The sequence below is a fragment of the Hyaena hyaena genome, unplaced genomic scaffold (assembly GCF_003009895.1).
Source record: "Hyaena hyaena isolate Hyena2069 unplaced genomic scaffold, ASM300989v1 scaffold_492, whole genome shotgun sequence".
NCBI classification, from domain to species: Eukaryota; Metazoa; Chordata; class Mammalia; order Carnivora; family Hyaenidae; genus Hyaena; species Hyaena hyaena.
This window is the reverse complement of record NW_024081124.1, coordinates 810,789-831,520: the sequence shown is the minus strand read 5'-3', so window position 1 is coordinate 831,520 and position 20,732 is coordinate 810,789. Positions and strand designations below refer to the sequence as shown.

The 20,732-nt window shown below is 66.6% G+C and overlaps 1 protein-coding gene across 2 annotated transcripts in view; it reads left to right on the top strand.

Moving 5' to 3' along the window:
* Positions 1-5,571: 5,571 nt before the first annotated feature.
* PITPNM3 (PITPNM family member 3) overlaps positions 5,572-20,732 on the top strand; it is a 60,501-nt gene continuing 45,340 nt past the window's right edge. For both annotated transcript variants that reach the window (XM_039254538.1, XM_039254537.1), the window contains exons 1-2: positions 5,572-5,600; positions 20,591-20,686. In XM_039254538.1, coding sequence (XP_039110469.1) covers positions 5,579-5,600; positions 20,591-20,686 — 118 coding nt within the window. In that variant the 5' untranslated portion in view covers positions 5,572-5,578. The remainder of the gene's footprint in view (positions 5,601-20,590; positions 20,687-20,732) is intronic.

Below are 20,732 nucleotides of genomic sequence, written 5' to 3'. Positions count from 1 at the left end.
CCCCCTCCCCCCGTCCCCCCTGCCCCCAGCCCCTGGTCACAGGGGCCACAGAAAGCATCTGAGGAAGAGCTCCGGGCCCGGAGTCTGGAGGCAGAGGGGTGCACAGGATGACCCCCTCCTCGTGGCTGCCTCCCCCGGGGACCCTGTTCTGGCTCAGCCGAGCCGCCTGAGCCCTGCGGTGGGTACCCCTGGGGAGCCGAGACCAGGGCGCCCTGCACACTGTGCTGCACGCGGGGTGTGGGGAGGGGGCCCCTCGGAGCTCAGAGCCCCCGCCTCCCTCCCAGCGCCTCCCGGGAGGCTCCCACGGGCACCGGCGTGGGGGAGGGGAGGGAGTTTGGGGCCCAGGTGAGAACACCAGGTGCAGGGCGATGTCTGCTCGGCGAGAGGCTGTCCTGAGTGGCCACAGAGAGGGGCTGGGAGATGGGGCGCCCAGGGGGCTCGGCCGGTAGAATGTTCCACTCTGGCTCAGGTCGTGATCTCACGGTTCATGCATTTGAGCCCCACGTCGGGCTCTGTGCGGACAGCGCGAGGCTGCTTGGGATCCTCTGTCCCCCCTCCCTGCCCCTCCCACTCACGCTCCGTCTCTGAAAAATATAATAAAACATGGGGGGGGGTTAGAGGAACAAGCCAAGGTGGTTTCGTGCCATGAAATCTTACGCGGGGTCAAAAGGAAGAAGACGAATCCGCAACTACCGACGTGGACAGAGCTCAGAAACCACAGCGCGGGGGTTGGGGGGGGAGACGGAGAACGTGCTGTCCGCCCAGGGCCGGGACGAGATGTCCTGGATGCACACTTGCGGGTGTGTGAGGTCCATGCGCACGCGCGCGCGCACACACACACGCGGGGCCTCTGCAGGTGACCGGGGAGACCGCATTGCAGGGGAGGGGAGTGCGGCTAAGACCAGGAGACACACAGGTAGACGGGGCAGCGCCCGGGCGGCACGGCCAGAGCCGGAGCGAGGACCCAGCAGAGAAGGGGGGCCCGAGGCCCGGGGCACAAGCGTGAGCCGAGCAGGTGTAGAGCGAGTGCTGGGTGCGGGGAAGCCGCGAAGGCTGCACAGCCGTTCGCGTGATCTGGTTGTGATTTCCTACCCCCGTCGGTGTGGCCGCGTCAGCGATCGGGAGCCGCTCCCGTGGACCTGTTGCCTGAGCGGCTCACCGCCCACGGCAGGGCCTGCTCTTCTGCGTTCTGGAATCTGGTGCGTGAGCCGCGTCGTGTGTGGGGCCAGGGCTGGGGGGCGGCGGGTGAGGCAGCGTGGATGGTGCTGCTGGTGGGCGGACCGGAAGGGCCACACCTGCCACCAGTGGTCGGTTGCCACTCGGGGCCTAACTTGTGTTTGGTCCGAGTAGGACTTGAAGACAGCGGGGCTTGCTTGCGGCGGACCTCAGCCGCCCTGACGCCCCTGCGGGGCCGACGGAGGAGGCGCCACGTCGCTGGCATCCCCGGCTGTGGACGAGGGGCCGCCCGGGCCACACCACAGCCTCCTGTGCGCCTCTGTGGAGCGGCCGACGCATCTGCCCCGCTCGGTCCCGCCGTCCCTTCCTGCCGCTCAGCCCCTCGGCCCGTCCCCAGCTCCTGTGACCGGCACGCCCTGCCTGGCGACAGAGACCGACCGCGAGCAGCGGCTGGCCCTCGGGGGCCTTGGCGCTCACGCGCAGACGGACGCGGCCCCGATCAGCGGGCTCTGCATGGACGCCCCCGAGTGTATCTCAGGAAACTTGCTCTCCAACGTCACGACTTTGGAGTCCACCTTGGAGGCTGGAACGGGATGCACCCTGTGTGACCTCGGAGCGTTTGGCTTGGCTGCCGCGATGGGGGTCCTTGCACGTGGGGACCAGGGCGCCTCCGAGGGCTCATGCAGATCACGAAGGACCCCCGGGCCACCCAGTGCCTCCTCTACGACTGTGCTGGGAGGGTAAGGCCAGGGCTGTCCCGTGGCTGAGAATGGACTCCCGCTGAGGGGTGGGGACCCCCAGGGTCCTGACCCTCCTGGGGCGGAAGGTGCGAACGGACCGGATCAGCAGGGGGAGGGGTGAGTGGCGCCCGATGGAAGAGCACAGTCTGCCAGGCGTCCTGCGCGGTGGGCAGGCCCGGGAGCGGCCGCTCTCAGAGTCTCTGGAAGGCTCCAGAAAAGAGCATCTGTTTCCGAGGCTGCTTGTGTGGGTGGAGGCGGCCCCCAGGGCGGTGACCACAACCTGGGGCCCAGGGAGGAGGGGCGCGCAGGGGGCAGCAGGCGGGCTTCTCTGCCAGGGGCTGGGGCGGCCCCGGCCCCCGCGTCCACCTGCCGTCCACCAGCAGGGGGCAGCGATGCGGCGCCGGGCCAGCCGTTGCCCATCGGGGAGCCCCCCCCCACCAAGCCAGCGAGCCGGAAAGGACATGAGTGCAGCCGGGCGTGACTGCCTTTCTGCGGGGGCCGTGTTGGCTCCTGACAACGGCCACTTACCTTTCCAAGGGCCTAGACACCCGCTGTCGGGACCCGGGCACGGGCCTGGGCTCCCTACCTGCCTGGAGCCCTCGGGTCCGTGCACTCGGGGCACACGTTCTCAGGCCGCAGGCGGCGCTGGCCCGGGCCCCCTCCACCAGCTCTCCGCGCTGCCCTGCTCCTGGGGCCTGGGCGCTGCGGCTCCGGAGGTGCAGGCGCCACGGGCTGTGGACCCGCAGGAAGGGTCTGCCAGGAGCCCCGCCTCGGACACCGGCCACAGACCTGGGGGCCCCGCTGGCTCCTGCGTTCCTCCTGCGGGCGGCGCCTCTAAATCGCTGCTTATTCTTTCTTCGGTTACGGGGGGTCCTTCTGAAGTTAGCCTCCCCCCCCCTCAGCTAGGCTAACGGCCTGGGGCCGGAGGCTGGGCAGGGACCTCCCCGTGGGCCGCACTCCTGGCCGGACCACATGTGGGCATCGGGCTGAGCGTCAGGCAGGCCGGGGACGCGCAGCGGAGCCCAGGTGTGGGGTGCCCTCCAGCGCCCGCACATCCCCGTCTCCCCATCCGGGGCCGGGCGAGGGGGTTCCGGCTACAGACGTCCGCGACTCCTACCCACGCGACACCAGCCCTTGACTGCCCTCCGGCGCCCCCAGGGCTTCGTGGCGTCTGCACAGAGCGGTGGGGACGGGATTCAGTGCCCACCGCAGGTGCGCCTCCCCCGAGCAGGATGCCTTTGGCTGTGTGTGTGTGCACGCACACCCACCCACACCCACGTGCAAGTGCGCACAAACACATCCACACCCAGCCCCACATGCACACACACCCACACGCAAGTGTGCACACACACATCCACACCCAACCCCACATGCATATATACACATGCACATACTTCTGCACACACACGCACACATACATACACACGGATATATACACACATAGCTCATATACATGTGTGCACACACATGCGCACACCCCTGCACACATACACACATGTATGCATGCACATAACCACACACATCCACACATGTGCACATACACCCTCACACATGCACGTGAACACACCCACCCACACATATATCCACACATCCACACACACATGTACACATCCATCCACACATGCACATGTGTACACACACGCGCGCGCACACACACACGAGGCAGTGCCGGGAAGGCGCAGGGCCCCTGCGCACATCCACATGTACACATCCACATGTGTACACACACACACACACACACACACACGAGGCTGTGCCGGGAAGGCGCAGGGCACCTGCCCAGGTGTGGTCACTGTTGCTGCTCTCAGCCCCGTGATCCAGGCCCGGGAGGCGCTGGGGCCCAGCGTGTCCTCCTCCGTGAGCATGCACACCCACACCCACAGCCTGGGTGGCCGAACCTGGACTCTCTCCCGAGGCCAGGCTTCTGACTGTGCCCTGCCTGCAGGGAAGTGGGGGGGGGCAGCCACGGACAGAAGACAGGCCCCAAACCCAGACCTGCTGGTCGCCCACAGGGAACCTGCACTTCCATTCTTCACGGAGAAGCCCGGCCGCACACTGTGCCTCCACGGGCACCCGCGGGTCCACCGACCGGCTGTAGGCAAAGCCACCTGCCCGTGCGGCCAGCACCCACTGCTGGTGCATCCCCGCCAAACCCCGGCAACGGGGAAGGCCTGCAGGAATCCATGCACGCTCTTCCGGGGTGAACGCTGTGGCCCCGTGGCCCTGGCGCTTCTGAAAGTCTGTCTCCTGGAGTCAGTGCTGCCTTCTGGCTCCGGGATCCAGAGCTCCCGGGACTGAGGGACTTTCAGTCTCTGGCAGACGGGGCGGTTTGTCCGCTAGGTGAACCCCCCCCCCCCGCCCGGGAGTCTGGACAGAGGGCCCTGGGAAGCCTTGGTTTTGTTGGGTGGGACACCCGTCAGAAGCACCCACATGTGGGTCAGACAAGATGCAGATTTCAGCTCAAATGAGTAAAAGGATTCTCATGGGCGGCACCGTCCAAAGATGGAATAACTCTGGCTTGAGCTACTGAGCTCCTTGTCCTTGGATGTAATCAACCAGGAGGTGCAGGCCACTTGGTGAGAATCCTGCAGATGGAGTTAAAGACCCAAAGGGGCTGCGGGGACTGGATACTCACGGAGCCCCTGTGGCTCTGCCTAGGTGGGTCCGGTTTCTCCCGGAGGGGCTGATGGAGCGAGGACTGGGACTCGCCGAGGGGGGTCATCTGATGGACCTTTTCTCCCAGAAGGTGGGGGCGGGGCGGGGCAGCTGGGGTGCCTGGCTGCGGATTCCTCCCAAGCAAGCCAGGGCGCGTTCTCAGGGCAGGGCCTGGTGGATGGGGAAGCCAGAGGAGCAGCGACCCCTACCCTTTCGGGCAGCAGGGGGCAGGGTGGTGGTGCCTTGCCATGGGAGCTCTTGGGTCCGGGGACCCAGCCCGGCCCTCTGGGGGCTACCCCTCGGGTCTCGTGCCTGGAGCCGGGCGGGCCTGTGGATCCCCGCAGCTAAGCCTTGGCCAGACCTGCTCACCGAATGTCTACGCCCAGCTGGGCGCGGGGAGCAGCCCGCCACCCCGGAGTGCTCCGGGCGGAACCCCAGGTGGGATGGCGTGTGCCGCACACGTTCCTGCAGAGCTAAAGGCACTGAGGTCCCTCCCCATCGAGGCCGGGTCAGACCTTGGAGATGACCCCGGAGCCGGCGTGGGGGCTTCTCCCGTGACACTCCACCCCTCGCACCACCTCCCTCCCCTCCCCTCCCGGACTCCCTCCCGCGCCGGGCCCTGGGTCTCAGGCTTCTCTGATCTCCCGGTGCCCCCGGGGGTGCCTCCGGGGCGCCGCGCCCCCGCCCGCACCGCAGGGCCTCCCCGCGTCCGCGCCCCCCGCGCGCGGCGGCGGCCGGAGCCGGAGCCGGGCGGGGGTGCGGGCCGCGGGGGCGGCGTCGGGCGCCTTCCTCCGCCAGTCCCTCCCCGGCGGCCGCCGCTCGGCGCCTTTAAGGCAGCGGGAGGGAGCGGCGAGGCGGCGGCTGCGGCGGCCGAGGCGCGCGGGGCGGGGGCGGGGGCGCGGGGCGCGGCGCGCGGAGTCCGCCCGGGGCCGGAGGCGGCTCGGCGGCCGGGGCCGGGCCGCAGCGGCGAGGAGCGCGCGGCGCAGCCGGAGCCCGCCGCCCGGGACATGGCCGCGGCGGGCCGCGCAGGTGAGGGCGGGCGCGCGGGGCGCGGGGCCGGCGGCCCGGGGGAGGGACCCGCGCGCGCGGCTGCGGGAGGGGCCCCGGGCCCAGGTGAGCCCCCGCGCAGGTGGGCGGAGGCTCCGGGGGGGCCGGGCCGCGCGCGCCCCGCGTCCTTCCTGCGCCCCCCGCACCCGGAGGGGCGCCGCCGGCCGGGGCCGGGCTGGGGCCGCCTGGTCCGGTCCCGCCACCCCCCCACCCTCGTCTCTGCCCGCAGCCCCCGGCACCGTGCCCCCCGCGCCGGTCCGGACGCGCCCCCCCAGGGCCACCGCTCGCTCCATCCGGGACGCGGCGACCTCCCCCCCCACCCCGCCCCCAGCTCAGTCAGGAGACCCAGATTTCTTCTGGGGAAGGAGGGGTGCGCGCCGCGCCGCTCGGGAGCCGTCCCGCCCCCGCCCCCACCGGACCCGGGCCGCAGAGCCGCAGGTGCTAAGGTCCGCGGGTCCGCAGGCTCGGCCTCCGTGGGGCCCCGTGGGCTCTGCCCTCCCCCGGGCGCGGGCGGTGAAGCCCGCGGTGTGAGGGAGTGGGCGTCAGTCGTTCGGTCCTTCATTCATTCAGCCAGGCGTCCATTCGCCAGCGCCCTGTGTGCCAGGCCCCGAGCTGGGCCCCGGGGTCAGGAGGACCTTGCATACTCTGGGCCTGGCGGCGCCTCCAGAGGCCCCGGGCGGGGGACCGCCCACCAGGCCACGCTCGGTGGTGACCCTGGCGGCTGTGAAGCTGCCACGAACTCACAGCAGGCCTGTGACGCTGGCAGGTGCTGGGCCATCCTGGGGGCTCGGCATCGGTCTGGCATGAACCCCACCCCTCCGCCCACAAGCAGAGATAGTGATGGAATGAGTGTGAATTAACCCGTACGCACTCTCGGTGTGAACACCACGGGCCGTGTGCAAATCCGCTTCTGCCCACGGAGGCTGCTCCGAGCCTTGGGCAGGTCCAGACCCCCTGTACACACGATGGGTGTGTGATTTAGGGCCCGGAGGAGTCCTGTCGGGTGGGGCCGGCTGAGTGAGAGCATCTCAACACCCCTTTCTCACTTCCCTGCCTTTCCCTCCTGCCGAAGTCTGTGTCTCTCCCTCCTCCTCCAGGAGCCTCGGGCCTCACCCCCCCCAGTCCTCCCAGAGGGCACAGGGCAGGCTGTGTGTCCCGCCCGCCGCCCCGCTCCGCGTGTGCGTGTGCGTGCGCACAGCCCTGCACGACCCACCTGCCGGGGTACAGTCACCGCAAGAGCGCTAACCCTGCAGGCGGAACAGGCCCCGCGACTCGGGAGGAAGGAGATGCCGGCCCCTCCTAGGCGTCTGGAGCCCAGGCTCAGAAAAGCTCTCCCTGCGGGTGGCCCCGAGGGCCTGGGCAGAGGCTGGGCGCCGAGTCGGGTGTGCCGGACTCTAGAGGTGCTGGGTGACGGCCTTTCTACATCACGGCCCCGTCAGGTCAACCCCATGGTCCGGGGGTGCAGTCTGGCCCCTGTGCCCTGGCCTGCGGGTCGTTTGGTCCCCGGCTGCCGGTTGGAGGGAATTTGCTCAGTGCCAGGTGAAAACCTCCCCGAGCGTCTGTGCCGCGTGTGGCTCTGACATCTCGTCTTTTCTGGGGCATTTCTGTGCTTGGCCCTTCACTTCAGGGCAGCCTGACACACCCCCCCCCCCCCCGTGGATCCAATGCCCATACTCAGCCGCCGCTCCGAGGAGCCTTTCGGGATTGACCCAGCGAGATGGGATTATGCCTCCTTTTCTCAATCCTTCTGGGTTACTCTGCATTTTGTAGGTGTCCCTTCTCTTCAGGCTCTAAGCCTACTGACCTGAAAACAGCTTGCGGTAACGTGTGTACGGGAGCCGCGCTGGCAGCGCCCGTGTGGAGTGATCGGGCTTCAGAACAGAGGGGCCCTTGCAGACGGGGGCCTGTGTCTCTCTGCATAGCTAGAGAAACTGGGGCCCAAGGAGGGGACAGAACAGAGGGGTGGCTGTTGGGGACCGCAGATGGGCAGACTGGTGATCAGAAATGATCAGGCCTTCGCTCTGGGGATGCCATCATGACCACGGGAGGCTGAAGACCGGGGTGCAGGAGCAGGAGACTGGCCTAGGAGACATTCCCTCTCCTAGGCCAAGGAACCACCTAGTGAGGTTTGGGCCCAGAGTCACCCCTGGGCATGACTCCAGGATCATCATACTGTAGTGCAGTGAATGGTGTCCTTGGACTTGTGCAGTGTACAGCCTGAGCCACCAGCCATGGCACGTCAACTCTGTCAGACAGGCGCTGGAGGGCGGCAGCAAAAGGACGTTCACTTTGCCAGGAGGGCCCGGGTGCACAGAAACATGTTAGGAGGTTCCAGAAAGGATAAATTACAGGGTGTGGATCTCAAACGGGTTACTACTCGTTCCCAGCCTCTGGGAGTTCCGGTCCCCCAGACCAGAACTGGTGTGCCCTGTGTCCGGTCTTGAGGGGAGGGAGGGAGGCCCCGCGGGAGGTCTAGGTCCCGTGGGCCAGGAGGGGCGAGGCCTCCCTGGGGGGACAGTCATTCACACCCCGGGGGTGCCTGTGCGCACCCTCCAGGGCTGTACAGACCGGAAGAAGCCAGAGGTGGTTTGAAACGGGGAGCGCGGGCCTCAGAAGCTGGTGAATTTGGGCAGGAAGGCGGCGAGGGGTCAGCCGTGGGTCAGCTAGGGGCTGGGCGAGGAGGATTTTCCTGTGGGGGGGCCAAGGCAGGGTGGAGGTGGGAAGGTGGTGGAGGCCCTGGAGGGGTGTGTGGGGAGGGGTGGGGCTGAGAGAAGTGGCGCAGAGAACAGTGTGGGAGGTTGGGCGGGGTGGTGAGGTTCTCGGCAGCCCCTCCGCCTGCTTGGGGGGCGGCTGAGACCCCCGGGCCCCAGGGGTGGGGCCTGTCAGCGGCCGAACCCCATAATCCAGGTGGGCAGAGTGCTGGGGGCGCCCCCAGATCCTGATGCTTAGAACCCGTGGCGGTAAGAGGCACTGAGGCCTGGGAGGCCACAGAAGGGTGGTGGCCAGCAGGGCCTCGAACCCCCTTTTCCGGAGTCTGGGTTTGGCCCCCGCTCTGCCATCAGCCAGCGCGTCATCTCAAAGCCAGACGGCGTCCAGGGTCCCCGGCCCTGCTGTGGCCAGGTCTCCCAGAGGAGGAAGGGGTACCCAGCACCCTGGGAAGGTGCCGGGGGATTCAGGGCGCCAGTCTGAGGCGCCCCCAGGCCTCAGGCTCCAGCGTGGCTCAGACGAGTCTGGGAAGGACACCGTGTTTGTTCCGCAAGGAAATGGCAGATTCACCTTCTCAGGTGCCCGGAGGAAACGCTGGGCCCGAGCCGAGGCCGGCGTCCCACTCGGCGGGTCTCACACGGTGTCTCCTGAGCGCCTTCCTGGCCCTCCCTGCCGTGGCGGGAGTGCCGGCGCTCTGGGGGCCCCCCGTCCGCTGCTGGGCCGCCTGTCCCCGGGGCTTGCCCGGCGGCCCAGCCAGGGCCCCTTTGCGCCCGGAGTCTGGGCCGTGGAGGCTGCTCCGGCCAAAGGCCCTGCAGCCACAGCGGCAGCGCTGTTCGCGTGGCAGGTGTTTAGGGTTTGCAGGGGGGACAGTGTGAGCCCAGGGTACGCCCGCCCCCCCCGGCGGGGCCGCGTCTGCGTCGGAGCGGCCGGGGGGCATGGCGTCTTGTAGAGGTCTTGGTGTATCGCGACGCGTCACCGCAGGAAGTCTGCAGGTGTCCCCCCACCCGCTAATTACGCGCAGGGCGGGAGACCGAGGCCAGAAAGGCACAGGGTGGCCCGGAGACCCGTGAGGCTCCGCACGTGGGGACGTCCCGGTGGATTCCAGGCGTGGGGGCGGGAGGCACGGTGTCGGTGCGCCCAACCTGCCCCCACCCGGCGCTCGACAGCATCTCTTCCCGTGAGGGTTGTTGCTCCCATTTCGTGGATGAGAAAACCGAGGTCCAGAAGATCAAGCGTCTGGTTCTAGAATCACGTGAAGTGGGAGGCAGAGCTGGATGCAGGACTCGGGTCTCCCTGTGCTTGGATTTAGCATCCCTAACGGGGAAGTTGTACCACCGAGAAGACGCCGATTGGTCTTGAACCGCCTCTCTGGGCCTGTTTCCCCATCGGTGAGGGGGTCGGAGCAGAGCAGGGGAAGAGCTTGGGGACCAGGACCAGCGCTAAATCTAATGCTGGATTTTCTTCTCAGAGAAAGAACCCCCCCCCCCGCTGGTTTGTGCTTTGGAGGCCCCCACCCCCTCTCCTGCCTCCTCGGGACCCCGAGAGGTCGGGGGCAGGCCCAGGACGGAGGGGCTCATGCCTCTGGGGGTCCTGGCCGGCCTGCCATCGCCAGATCTGCCCTGCGCGGGGGAGGGGTAGCCGGTCCCCCACCCGTGGGCTGGAGTGGGAGGGGGCCAGGAGCGCATAACGAGTGAGCCGGAAGCCACATGAGATCCCAGCCCCCCACACGCCCTCGAGTTCTCTCTACTCCCTGTTTTAAAATTCTTGTTTTCTAAGGAGAACGAAAATGCTACATCGCAACCCCTTTTGCAAAGGAATGGGAGCCATAGTGAGTCACTCCGGAGGTAAAGCCACCTCCAGGGCCTCACGCCCGCCCGCCCCCCTGCACAGCTGTGTGGCCATGGTCCCCACCGGGGTACGTGTGTGGGCGGGGGGGCAGCCTCCTGCCGTCAGCGGCTCTGAGGCGGGAGCGGGGGTCCCTGCCGCGGCCCCCACCCCCGGGCTCTCCCCAGGGCGGCATTTACGAGTCCGCTCTCCTGTGCCCAAGCCTGTGGGGCTCAGCGTGAGGCCTGGGGGGGCCTGCCTGGTGGGGATCCGGGCCCCTGGGGGGAAGGCTCTGCGTGTGTGGCCTGGGCCGGCACGGGCAGGTGCGGCTGCATCCGACCCCGCGACCTGAGTTCTTGGGTGTCCAGCCCCCACCTGCGCTTCTTGGTGCGGCTCTTCTGCAGGCTCGAGAGCAGCGGGGTGCGGGGCCGGCCTCCAGGGGAAGGCGTTGGGGGGGCCGGCCTCCACGGGAAGGCGTTGGGGGGCCGGCCTCCAGGGGAAGGCGTTGGGGGGGCCGGCCTCCATGGGAAGGCGTTGGGGGGCCGGCCTCCAGGGGAAGGGCTGGGCATGCCTGGGGCCTGCCTTCCTTGGAGAGGGTCCCCCTGTTTGCAGACCCGCGCGGGGTGGGGGGAGGCCGGCGAGGAGGTGCTCCCTTCCCAGATGACCCATTATTCTGGAAGGGAGGGGAGGTAGCCGTCTGTTAGCAGGGACGCCAAACAAGGGTTGGAAACAAAAATAGAAGCAAGCTGGGCCCTGTCTGGGAGGGGCGCCCGCTCTGGCGGCTCAGAGCGGCCTCTACGGAGCCATCGGCTGCGCGCCCTGTTTGCTGGGCGCCCGGCGTGTGCGGAGTGCGCCCGGCACCGCCCCCTGCCCGGGAGAGGCCCGGGTGAGCCCGCAGGCCGGCACTTGCCCAGGGCCTGTCTCCGGAGGCCGCCAGCGCCCGCGGCCGCCCGTCGTCGCACATGCTCCCCTGGCCTCTGCACCTGCTCCAGCGGTTCCGGACCGGCGCCCCTCCCCCTCCCCCCCCCCCCCCCCAGGCCTCTGCTGGCCTGGCCTGAGGCCTCCTTATCCTGTCCTCACCCCCTTCCCTTCCCCTGGGGGGCTGGTCCCCGCTGAGCAGCCCTGGAGTCATCCCTGGTGGTAAAAAGGCCTATTTTCAGCCCTCCCACTGCTGCCCGGTGGGGGGTGTTCATCCCTTGCTGGCTCTTTGTTCCCTTTCCACACAGTGTCTGTCACTGGAGCAGCCAGTCCCCGCCCCCCCCCCCCCAGGGTCCCTGCCTCGGCTCCTGGGGTTGTGGATGCACCAGAGGGGGGGCCTGGGAGCTGCAGGTGGTAACGTGGCCCACAGGGGTCACGGTGCCCCCCCCCCGCCCCGGCCCCTGCTCACGGTAGCCTGCGGTGCCCAGGAAAACCCGGGCTGCTCGGCAAGGTGGGGGTCTCCACAGCATCCCCCGTGGCCCCGGGGGAGGGGCCTGGGGCCTGGGTCCCTGCAGGGGCTCCTGGGGTGACTGGCAGCCCCCACGCCCATCTCCCGCCCCCACCCCGCCCTCCTGAGGAGCCCCCCTGGGAGCTCCCTTGAGCAGAAGAGCAAGAATCTGGTGGGACAGAGGGGGCCGCCTGGGGACAGCTGCCTCCAGTGTCTCATTGGAAGGCAAACTTGCAGAGCCTGTGAAAAGTACAACAGATAGCCAAAGCTATTAATCACTAATTACCTCCTAAGTAACGTAATTAATGGGCATTTAAATGGCATACTTATGAGATTACCAGCAGGTCTTCAAAAAGCCTATTTTTTCCAAGTAGCTGGTTTGGCCGGCCGTGTCCTGTTGGGAAACGGGGATCCCAGCCCCGCTCTGGCCCGCGCCCGGGGACGGGGCCACGACGGTGGCCGGGCCAGCTCCGTCCGGCGACTCTCAGCCTCAGGCAGGCTCACTGCCCGTCCTGCCTGGGCTCAGGGACCGTGTGAAGAGCGGCACAGAGGAGCTGCCCCCTGACCGTGCCCGGGGGCCGGCGTGGCCGGGCTCCGGGGAAGGCCGCCGCTGGTGTGGTTGCTTGGTCGTGCCCGATTTGCGGCCGGCTCTGTGACTGGCCACGGCGACGGGGCCGTGGCTCCACGCGTGGCCCGCCCGCTCCAGGTGCAGGCTGGGGCCGGGGCCAGGTTGGGTTGGGGCCGGTCTCGGGGTCAGTCTGCAGCCTGGAGTCCACGCCTGGCTCCCCCAGGAGCTGGGCTCCTTCCGGGTCCTCCAGGGCCTGGGCTCTGGGGGCTTGGACCCCCAGCAGACAGGCCCTCCCAGGGCTCCCCCCAGGTCCCCGAAAGAGCCCAGCCCATAGGCTCATCAGTGGCGCATACAGCAGTTTGGGAAGTAGTTAGGACATGTTTCCATAGCAACCAACCCCCAACCAGCACTGGTTTCCTTCCATGATGCCTTTTTTCTGGAAGCAGCTTCTCTGGCCTCTCCTTCCTCCCTGGTGGGCCCAGGGCCCTGGATTGGTCTGCTTCCCAGCCGCGTCCTGACCCCCCAGTGGCGCCCGAGGACAGGCCTGGGGGGCCGCTCCCCTGAGGGGCCGCTCCTGCAATCTGCCCTGAAGCGGGCCGGGAGGGGTTATGGGCCTGTGGGGACCCCAGCAGGTACCGCCCCGGGGAAGCCACAGCCAGAGGGCGGGTAGCCCCAGGGGTGCTCCAGTGGGCGCAGGCAGGGGACGTGGGGAGCCCTGAGGAGGCGGGGGAGAAGGAAGGCTCGGAGCTCGGGTGGGAGTGGGCGGGGGGGGGCGGGGTCCCTCCGGGCACCAGCGGCAGGGGCGAAGGCGTGGAGCGAAGGGGCATGGTTCCCAGGGGCCGGGGGCCGTGGTGCCCAGGCCGGCAGGTGGCCGTCTGGGCCTGGGGAGCTCGGAGTCTGCAGGGCGGGGAGCCGGGGGTGGGGGAGGGGGGAGGATGGGGAGCCGCCTGCTGGGGGCGGTTCCCGTCGTGTCCCCTGTACCCGTTACAGGGCCTGGGGGAGAAGAGCGGAGTTGCTGTGTGAGAATGTACCGCGGGGCGCCAGGCGCCACGCTCGGCCTTTCTCAAATATCCACTCGTTTAGGGGCGCCGGAGGGGGCTCAGTCGGTTGAGCGTCTGATTCTTTTTTTTTTTTAAATTTTTTTTTTAATGTTTTTTATTTATTTCTAGGGGAGAGAGAGAGACAGCGTGAGCAGGGGAGGGCCAGAGAGAGAGGGAGACACAGACCGAAACAGGCTCCAGGCTCTGAGCTGGCAGTCAGCACAGAGCCCGATGCGGGGCTCGAACCCACAAACCGCGAGATCATGACCTGAGCGAAAGTCGGACGCTTAACCGACTAAGCCACCCAGGCGCCCCGAGCGTCTGATTCTTGATTTCATCTCAGTTCTTGATCCCAGGGTGGTGGGTTCGAGCCCCACGTCAGGCTCTGCGCCGAGCGTGGAGCCTGCTCGGGATTCTCTCTCTCCCTCTCCCTCTGCCCCTCCCCTGCTCGCACTCTGTCTCTAAAAAAATCATTTCAGTTACTCCTCATTTCCACCCTCTGTAAGTACTATTATTACCCCTATTTCACAGAGGAGGAAACTGAGGCACGGCGTGGGTGGTGACACTCACGAGATGCCCAGCGGATGGGGGCAGGGCTGGGAGTGAGGGCGGGACGGTGGCTCACCTCCCACGTGACGCGGAAGGACGGGCTCTGGGGAGGGGCGGCGGCGGCGACCCCGCGTCTCCCTCCGTGTCCTGCTCATGGCCCCCCGGGAGCCAGGCCGGATCAGAGGAGCGGTGAGGTGTGACTCCGTTGTGAGGCTGGGCGTGAAGCCGTGTGTGTGAGCGAGTCCGCGCGAGCCACCTGCAGGCTCTGAGCCGGGAAGTCCGTGGCTGATTATTTCCGCAGCATGGATGGTAGTGAGACCCAGATGCTGCAGCCCGTGGAGCCCGCCGTCCTTGTACGTGCGTGTGCATGCGCGTGTGTGTAGGGGCACACGTGCGCACTCGGGTATGGGTGCATGTGGATGTGGGCTTGTGTGTGTACACGTGTGTGTGTGCGTGTTGTACATGTACACGTGTGTGCCCGTGTTTATGTATGTGGAGGCATATCTGTGTCTGTGTGTGTGTGTCTGTGTGTGACAGACACAGAATGGGGACAAGGCCCGAGTGTCTGTCACAGCGGAGCGCTCCTCTCTGTGGCTTGTGTCCCCGAGGTGCGCATCGTTTGGATGCAGGGCGGGGCTTCGTGGCCTTAGGGGTGGGGGGGCGGCGCAGGCCCCGGGCCGGACACCCTATCCCGGCTCTCAGGCGCTGGAGGGTGCGTGGAGGTGGGGACCCGGCAGGTGTTACCTGAACATCCGCAGAGCGTGGCTGTCACACCCGGGTCCCCTCCTTGCTCCCACGAGCCACACTCCCGTTCTGGAGAAGGCTCTAGATCCAGCTTCTTACAGGAACGGCCTGATCGCTTTGACCTGTGTCTCCTCCTTCCCACCCTGGCCCCCGCTTCAAGGCTCAGCTGGGGCCGCCCCCCCAGGAAGGCCTCCGGGCTCTCCAGCCTGCAGGCCCTCGGTCTGGGGCCCCTGTGAACACACCTGCGGGGCGCGGTGTGGACGTTTAGCGCTGGAGGCACCCCTCACTCCCTAACTGCTTCCTCCGGGTGCCGCGTCACAGGGCTTCCCCGGGCGGGGCTCAGGAGCGCAGGGCGGGGTCTCCCTCCGGGCGGGAGCGTTTCCCCTTCCCCTTCTGTCCTTAGAGCTTTAAGTCGGAGCAGTGGGGGGGTGGGGGGCAGAGGGGAGCGTGCTGGACGGCCTGTGTGGGGCCTTGGAGGAGCGGGGGCGGGTCTGTGGCCCTGAGGGGCTGCCTGGAAGCTTCCGTGCGCCCGTCTACACCGCGGTCCTGCTCGTGACGGGCTCGCGTCTCCCGAGTGCCAGGGTGCTGGGCGCTGCAGCGGGCCGTGTGCACGGAGTGAGGTAGCGACTCCCCACCTCACGGGTGGCAGAGGTGAGGCCTGCGAGCTTCCCGCGCTCCCGCTGCGGACCCGTAAGTGGTGGCAGGGGCCCAGGCTTGTGCGCTGCGTGGCCCACGCGCCGGCCCCTGCGGGGTTTTCACCCGCGCTGGTGTGTGTGTGAGGGGCAGACGGAGGGGAGATGTGGGGGCGCCTTGCGTCTGCGTCTTCAGGACGGGCTCGGGCGGGAGGCGGGGCTGGGGGGCCGCAGGCGCACGTGCCGGTGTCCCCAGCAAGGCACCCAGACGCTGACCCGCACCCCGGTGGGCGGGCTGGACGGGTCTTGCTTCCGGTCGGGCCTCGCCTCCCGCGCGTAGGGGCTTTGTGACCTGGACAAACATGCAGGATGGGGGCGCACGGTGCCCTCTGAGGGCTGGGTGGGGTTACTCTAGGGAAGCGGGGACACGGGGCGGCTCAGCCGGTGGAGCGTCTGACCTCGGCTCAGGTCGTGATCTCACGTGGGTTCGAGCCCCGTGTCGGGCTCTGTGCTGACAGCTCGGAGCCTGGAGCTGCTTCACCTTCTGTGTCTCCCTCTCTCCCTGCCCCTCCCCTGCTGGTGTTCACGCTCTCTCTCTCTCTCTCTCTCAAAAATAAACATAAAAAATTTTAAAAAACCCTGCAAGGACGCATTTTGAAGACAATGAGGATAAACGGTTAGCAGGTAAAATGTGCGTTTGAAGAGACACCGGAGGCAGACTTGGCCCACAGCGGAGCCCCCGGCGGGGTGGGGTCTGCTTGAAAGGAGAGGCGCCCGGAGCCCAGTGTCCACACTGGCCCCCGCGCTGGCCTGTCTTCAGGCTGTGACGCCACCGTCAGGCGCTCGGGGAAGGGGCGGAGGTAGGAGGCGAATCCGTTTCCCCGTGTCACTCTCCGCTGCGAGAACCTGCCCCAGCTCTGCCTCCCCGCACCCCTGCAGCAGGTGAGCTGTGCCAGGTCCCCCCGTCGCGTCCCCAGCTCGTGCCTGCGGGCCAGGCAGCCCTCTCTGACACCTGAGCCCCCTCCCACATATTTGTGTGCGTGTGTGCATGCGTGTGTGTACACGCACACACGTGTGTATGTGCGCGCGTGCACATATGTGTGGAGAGAGCCGGCAGAAATGTCCCTGCCCTTTTCCTTGGGCTGGGTGTCCGCCGAACGGGTGTGTGGGCCGCCGTGTCCGGGAACTTCTCCCCAACCCGCACGCTCGCTGTTCAAGCCCAAGGACCAGGGAGATGGCACAGCCTCACCGAGCCCATCACTGCTTACACGCTCAGGGACCGAGTCACCGGGCAGCAGGACTGTCCGGGCCCCGCGGGTGCTCGCTTCCTGGAAACAGGATGGATTTGGACCCCAGGGGTGCTTGCGCGCTAACACGTGCGTATGGTAGTTTTTATACCTTTAGTGACTGGACAAAGCAGATAAAATTAATGTAAATTCTGCAGAATTTGACACGGATGTACTTCCGGTGTCATAGAAATTTTCACATCCGTTTGATTTATATCTAAACGCACTTCTTTTTGTGGCCTTGTTCTGTTTTGGTGATATTATAAATGGAATTGTTTTTTTAATTTCAAATTCTCATTCTTTGTTGATAACACATAGAGTGCAGGTGACTTGTGTGGGTTGGTCATGTGTACGGCGATCTTGCTTTTTTCAACTATTTGTTCTCATAGCGTGTTTCTATTTGTGGATTTTGTAGAGCTTTTAGTTTTTGAAGTTAAAAAAAAAATTTTAATGCTTATTTTTGAGAGAGACAGACAAAATGTGAGCAGGGGAGGGGCAGAGAGAGGGAGACACAGAATCCCAAGCAGCTCCAGGCTCCGAGCCGTCAGCACAGAGCCCGATGCGGGGCTTGAACTCATGAGCCATGAGATCATCACCCGAGCTGAAGTCGGACGCTCACCTGACTGAGCCCCCAGGTCCCCTTTCAGAGCTTTAAAAAAATTATTTTGAGGGAGAGAGAGGGAGAGAGGATCCCGAGCAGGCTCTGCACTGTCAGCACAGAGCCCGTGAGGGTCTCGAACCCAAGAACAGGGAGATCATGATCTGAGCCGAAGCCAAGAGTCGACCCTTAGCAGACGGGGCCCCCGGGCGCCCTGAGCTTTTGTTTTCTGTGTAGACGGCGACGCCATCTGAGAACAGAGGCAGTTTTGTTTTTTTCCTCTGAAATACGTTCCCCTTTCGTTTCTGGTCCCGCGTCGCCCCCTGGGCGTGCTCAGTTTTGGTGCGTCCCTTGCAGTAAATCCAGGGCCCGGGGCAGGAAACTGCCGACCAGCCTGCCACGCCGCCCGCCTGGTGGGCAAGAATCTCAAGCTTGGAGGGTCCCCGTGGGGAGTGGGGCCAGACCCAGCTTTCCGCGTACAGGTGGCTTCTGGCCAGGTGCCCAGGCCGGTGCGTGCTTGGGAGTCTGTGGTGGGCAGGGCAGGAGGGACGGGCCGGAAGCGGACCCCGGGGTGGCCTCGCCCTCCGGGAACAGTGTGTGTTCTGGGACCAGGGCCCCGGGCGGGGAACAGTGCCAGCGTCCTGCGGGGGAGGGGTGGGGGGAGCAGAGCCGGGGCTGCGTCACAGGGTGCCCGGGAGCCACTGCCGGGACAGCGCCCACCTGTCACCTGCCCCCTGGCTCCTCCAACATCAGTCACCACTGAAGAGGGACAGGCTCCATCGCGTTTCTCCTCGTGCAGACGGGGAGACTGAGGCCCGGGCACTGCTGCTACGGGATGCGGTCTCTCTGACGCCAGACTTGTGCGCCTGGTGACGCCAGCGCCGAAGCCCTGGGTGCCCGCGCTTTTACCGCCGGCCACAGAAGCCGAGATGCAACCAGTGGCCAGGATGCGCTATTACTTCATAGACCCTGAGGTAGAGTCAGCCACGCCAGTTACAGCCGACCCTGGAACTATGGGGGGCTGCGGGTGCTGACCCCCACAGTCAGGGGCTGGGGGTGCCGACCCCCCAAAGTCAGGGACTGACCCCCCACAGTCAGGGGCTGGGGGCGCCAAACCCCCCAAAGTCAGGGACTGAGCCCCACAGTCAGGGTCTGGGGGCGCCAAACCCCCCAAAGTCAGGGGCTGACCCCCCACAGTCGGGCTGGGGGCGCCGACCCCCCACAGTCAGGGGCTGGGGGCACCGACACCCCACAGTCAGGGGCTGGGGACACTGACTCCCCCCCAAAGACAGGGGCTGGGGGTGCTGACCCCCCTCAGTGAGGGGCTGGGGGTGCTGACCTCCCCCCACAGTCAGGGCCTGGGGTGCTGACACCCTCCACAGTAAAAAATCTGCATGTGACCGGGGCACCTGTGTGGCTCAGTCAGTTGAACCTCTGACTTCAGCTCAGGCCATGACCTCACGGTTTGGTTGTGAGTTCGAGCCCCAGGTCACACTCTGCTGACAGCCTAGAGCTCTCTTCGGACCCTCCGTCCCTCTCTGTCGCTGCCCCTTCCCTGACGGTTCTGTCTCTCTCTCAAAATAAATAATAGTTTTAAAAACCTTAAAAACTCTGCATATGAATTTTGACCCCTGAAATTTAACTCCCGATAGCCTGCCCTTGAGCAGAGCCTCACCAATAACAGAGACAGTCGATCAACACGTATTTGGCGTGTTGTACACGTTACACACGTGTGATGGCAGTCCACTGGGCTGGAGAAAAGAAAACGTGATTAAGAAACTTACAAGGAAGAGAAAATACGTTTACAGCTGCTGGATCGTGGATATTGAAAGAGGAAACCGTGTGTAAGTGGCCCCACACAGCCCGGCCCGTGTGCTCAAGGGTCCACTGTGAACGACAACCTGCGGTGGCGTCTGGGGGGCTCAGTCGGTTGGGCGTCTGCCTCCGGCTCAGGTCACGACCTCACACTTGTGGGTTCGAGCCCCACATCGGGCCTCTGTGCTGACGGCGTGGAGCCTGGAGCTGCTTCGGATTCTGTCTTCCCCTCTCTGTCCCTCCCTTGCTCTTGCTCTCTCTCAACATAAATAAACATATAAAAATTTTTTTTAAAAAAGAAAGGGAGATGCACTCCGGGTTTGAGGACGTTGAAGTGTGTGAAAACACTGCACCTTAGAACTGATAAAATAGGATGATTTATAAAATTAACAGCCCTATAAAATTACGTGATCTACGTACACACTGCATTTTCCCGGCCTCCCCCTACCTGTCAGGTTCTACTCTGTAGGAAGAACGTCTGGCTGGCGTTCTGACGCGCGCGCTTCCAGGCACGGCGCACACCCTTCCAGGCACGGCGCACACCCTTCCAGGCACGGCGCGGCCTCGCGTGTTCGGCCCACGATCGCTGACGGGGCCGCTGGCTGTGCGCGAGGCCCTGTGCCAACGCGCGTGGTGCTGAATTTGCTGGATTTTTGCCCCTGCCCTCCCCCGACGCCCGAGGAACCGAGGCACAGAGGGCGGGGGGCCCTGGCTTCACACGGCTTGGCTCCCCCCCCCGGCCCGGCCTCCCCCCCCCCCGGCCAGCCCCCCCAGCACACGACCAGCTGCCGCGTCCTTGCAGCCACGAAGAACTCCCTCTAGGCCGCCCCGGCCCGCCCGCGCTCCGGGGTTTCTCGCAGGCTCCGGGGCCGCGGGGACAAAGCCTAACGTGCGCCCCCGGAGCCGCTTCCTCGGAAATTACCGGGTCGTTTGTCTTCTGACGCTTTCCTGGTGTCCAGTGTGACAGACCGCAGTCGGCCTGCAGCGCCCAGCGTGTCGTGCGCCTGGGGGGTGGCGGGGGTGCGGGGTTCAGGGCAAGGGGCCGCCTCCCGACGTGTCCCCGCTCCTGGCTGCCCGGCGACCCCTCGGCCCCCGCCCCTGCCTTCCGCGGACGTTGTAATAATCACTGGGCCTGATACGCAGGCTGGCGTCTCTTCCGCTCCTCCGCGCTCCCGACGGAGGGGTCGGTACTTTAGAGGTGGGGAAACTGAGGCTCTGGCTGGAAGGAGGGCGGCCGCACTGGGCCGGGGGCGCAGCCGGGGCTCAGTGGACTCCCCGCGTGCGGGCGCGCGTGCGCACTGGAGGCCGCGGGCCCGGCAGGGGGAGGAGGGGGGGACACGCTGCGCAGGCGTCGGCGGCCCCGCCCCTGCGCGCTCCCGACGCGGGGGCACGTGACTGCCCACGTGACCGGCCCGGACAGAGCCGCTCGCGGCAGCGCGTCGCCCTGCGCGAAGGGGCGCGCGGCTCCCCCGTTCCGCCCATCACGACGTCCCGCTCGCTGAGGGGGCATCCTGAGGTGGTGGCGCCTCGGAGCGGCCCCCGTGACCAGGGCCCCTTCCCTCGGGGGCGTGGGCGCGAGGCCGGGCGCTGGCCCGGCACAACCCGCCCGGTTGCGGCGCCTGTGCCGCCTGGGCGCGTCCCGCTTCCGGCCCGGTTCCGGTCCCGCCGAGGCCCGCGCGGAGCCCCGTCCGGGACGGCTGGGGGGGGGCGGGGTGCTGAGGCCCTGGTGGGAGCGGTTCGGAACCCGGTCTCGGGACTGGCTAACACGTGTGGCCCCTCCGCAGGTGGCCCCCCCCCGGGCGGCGGTGCCCCCTGGCACCTTCGAGGCGTCCTCGGCGACTCCGTGGACAGCTCGGACGATGAGTTCTTCGATGCCAGAGGTGAGTGACCGCCATCCTCCCGTCACTGGCTGGGGGACCTTTCTAG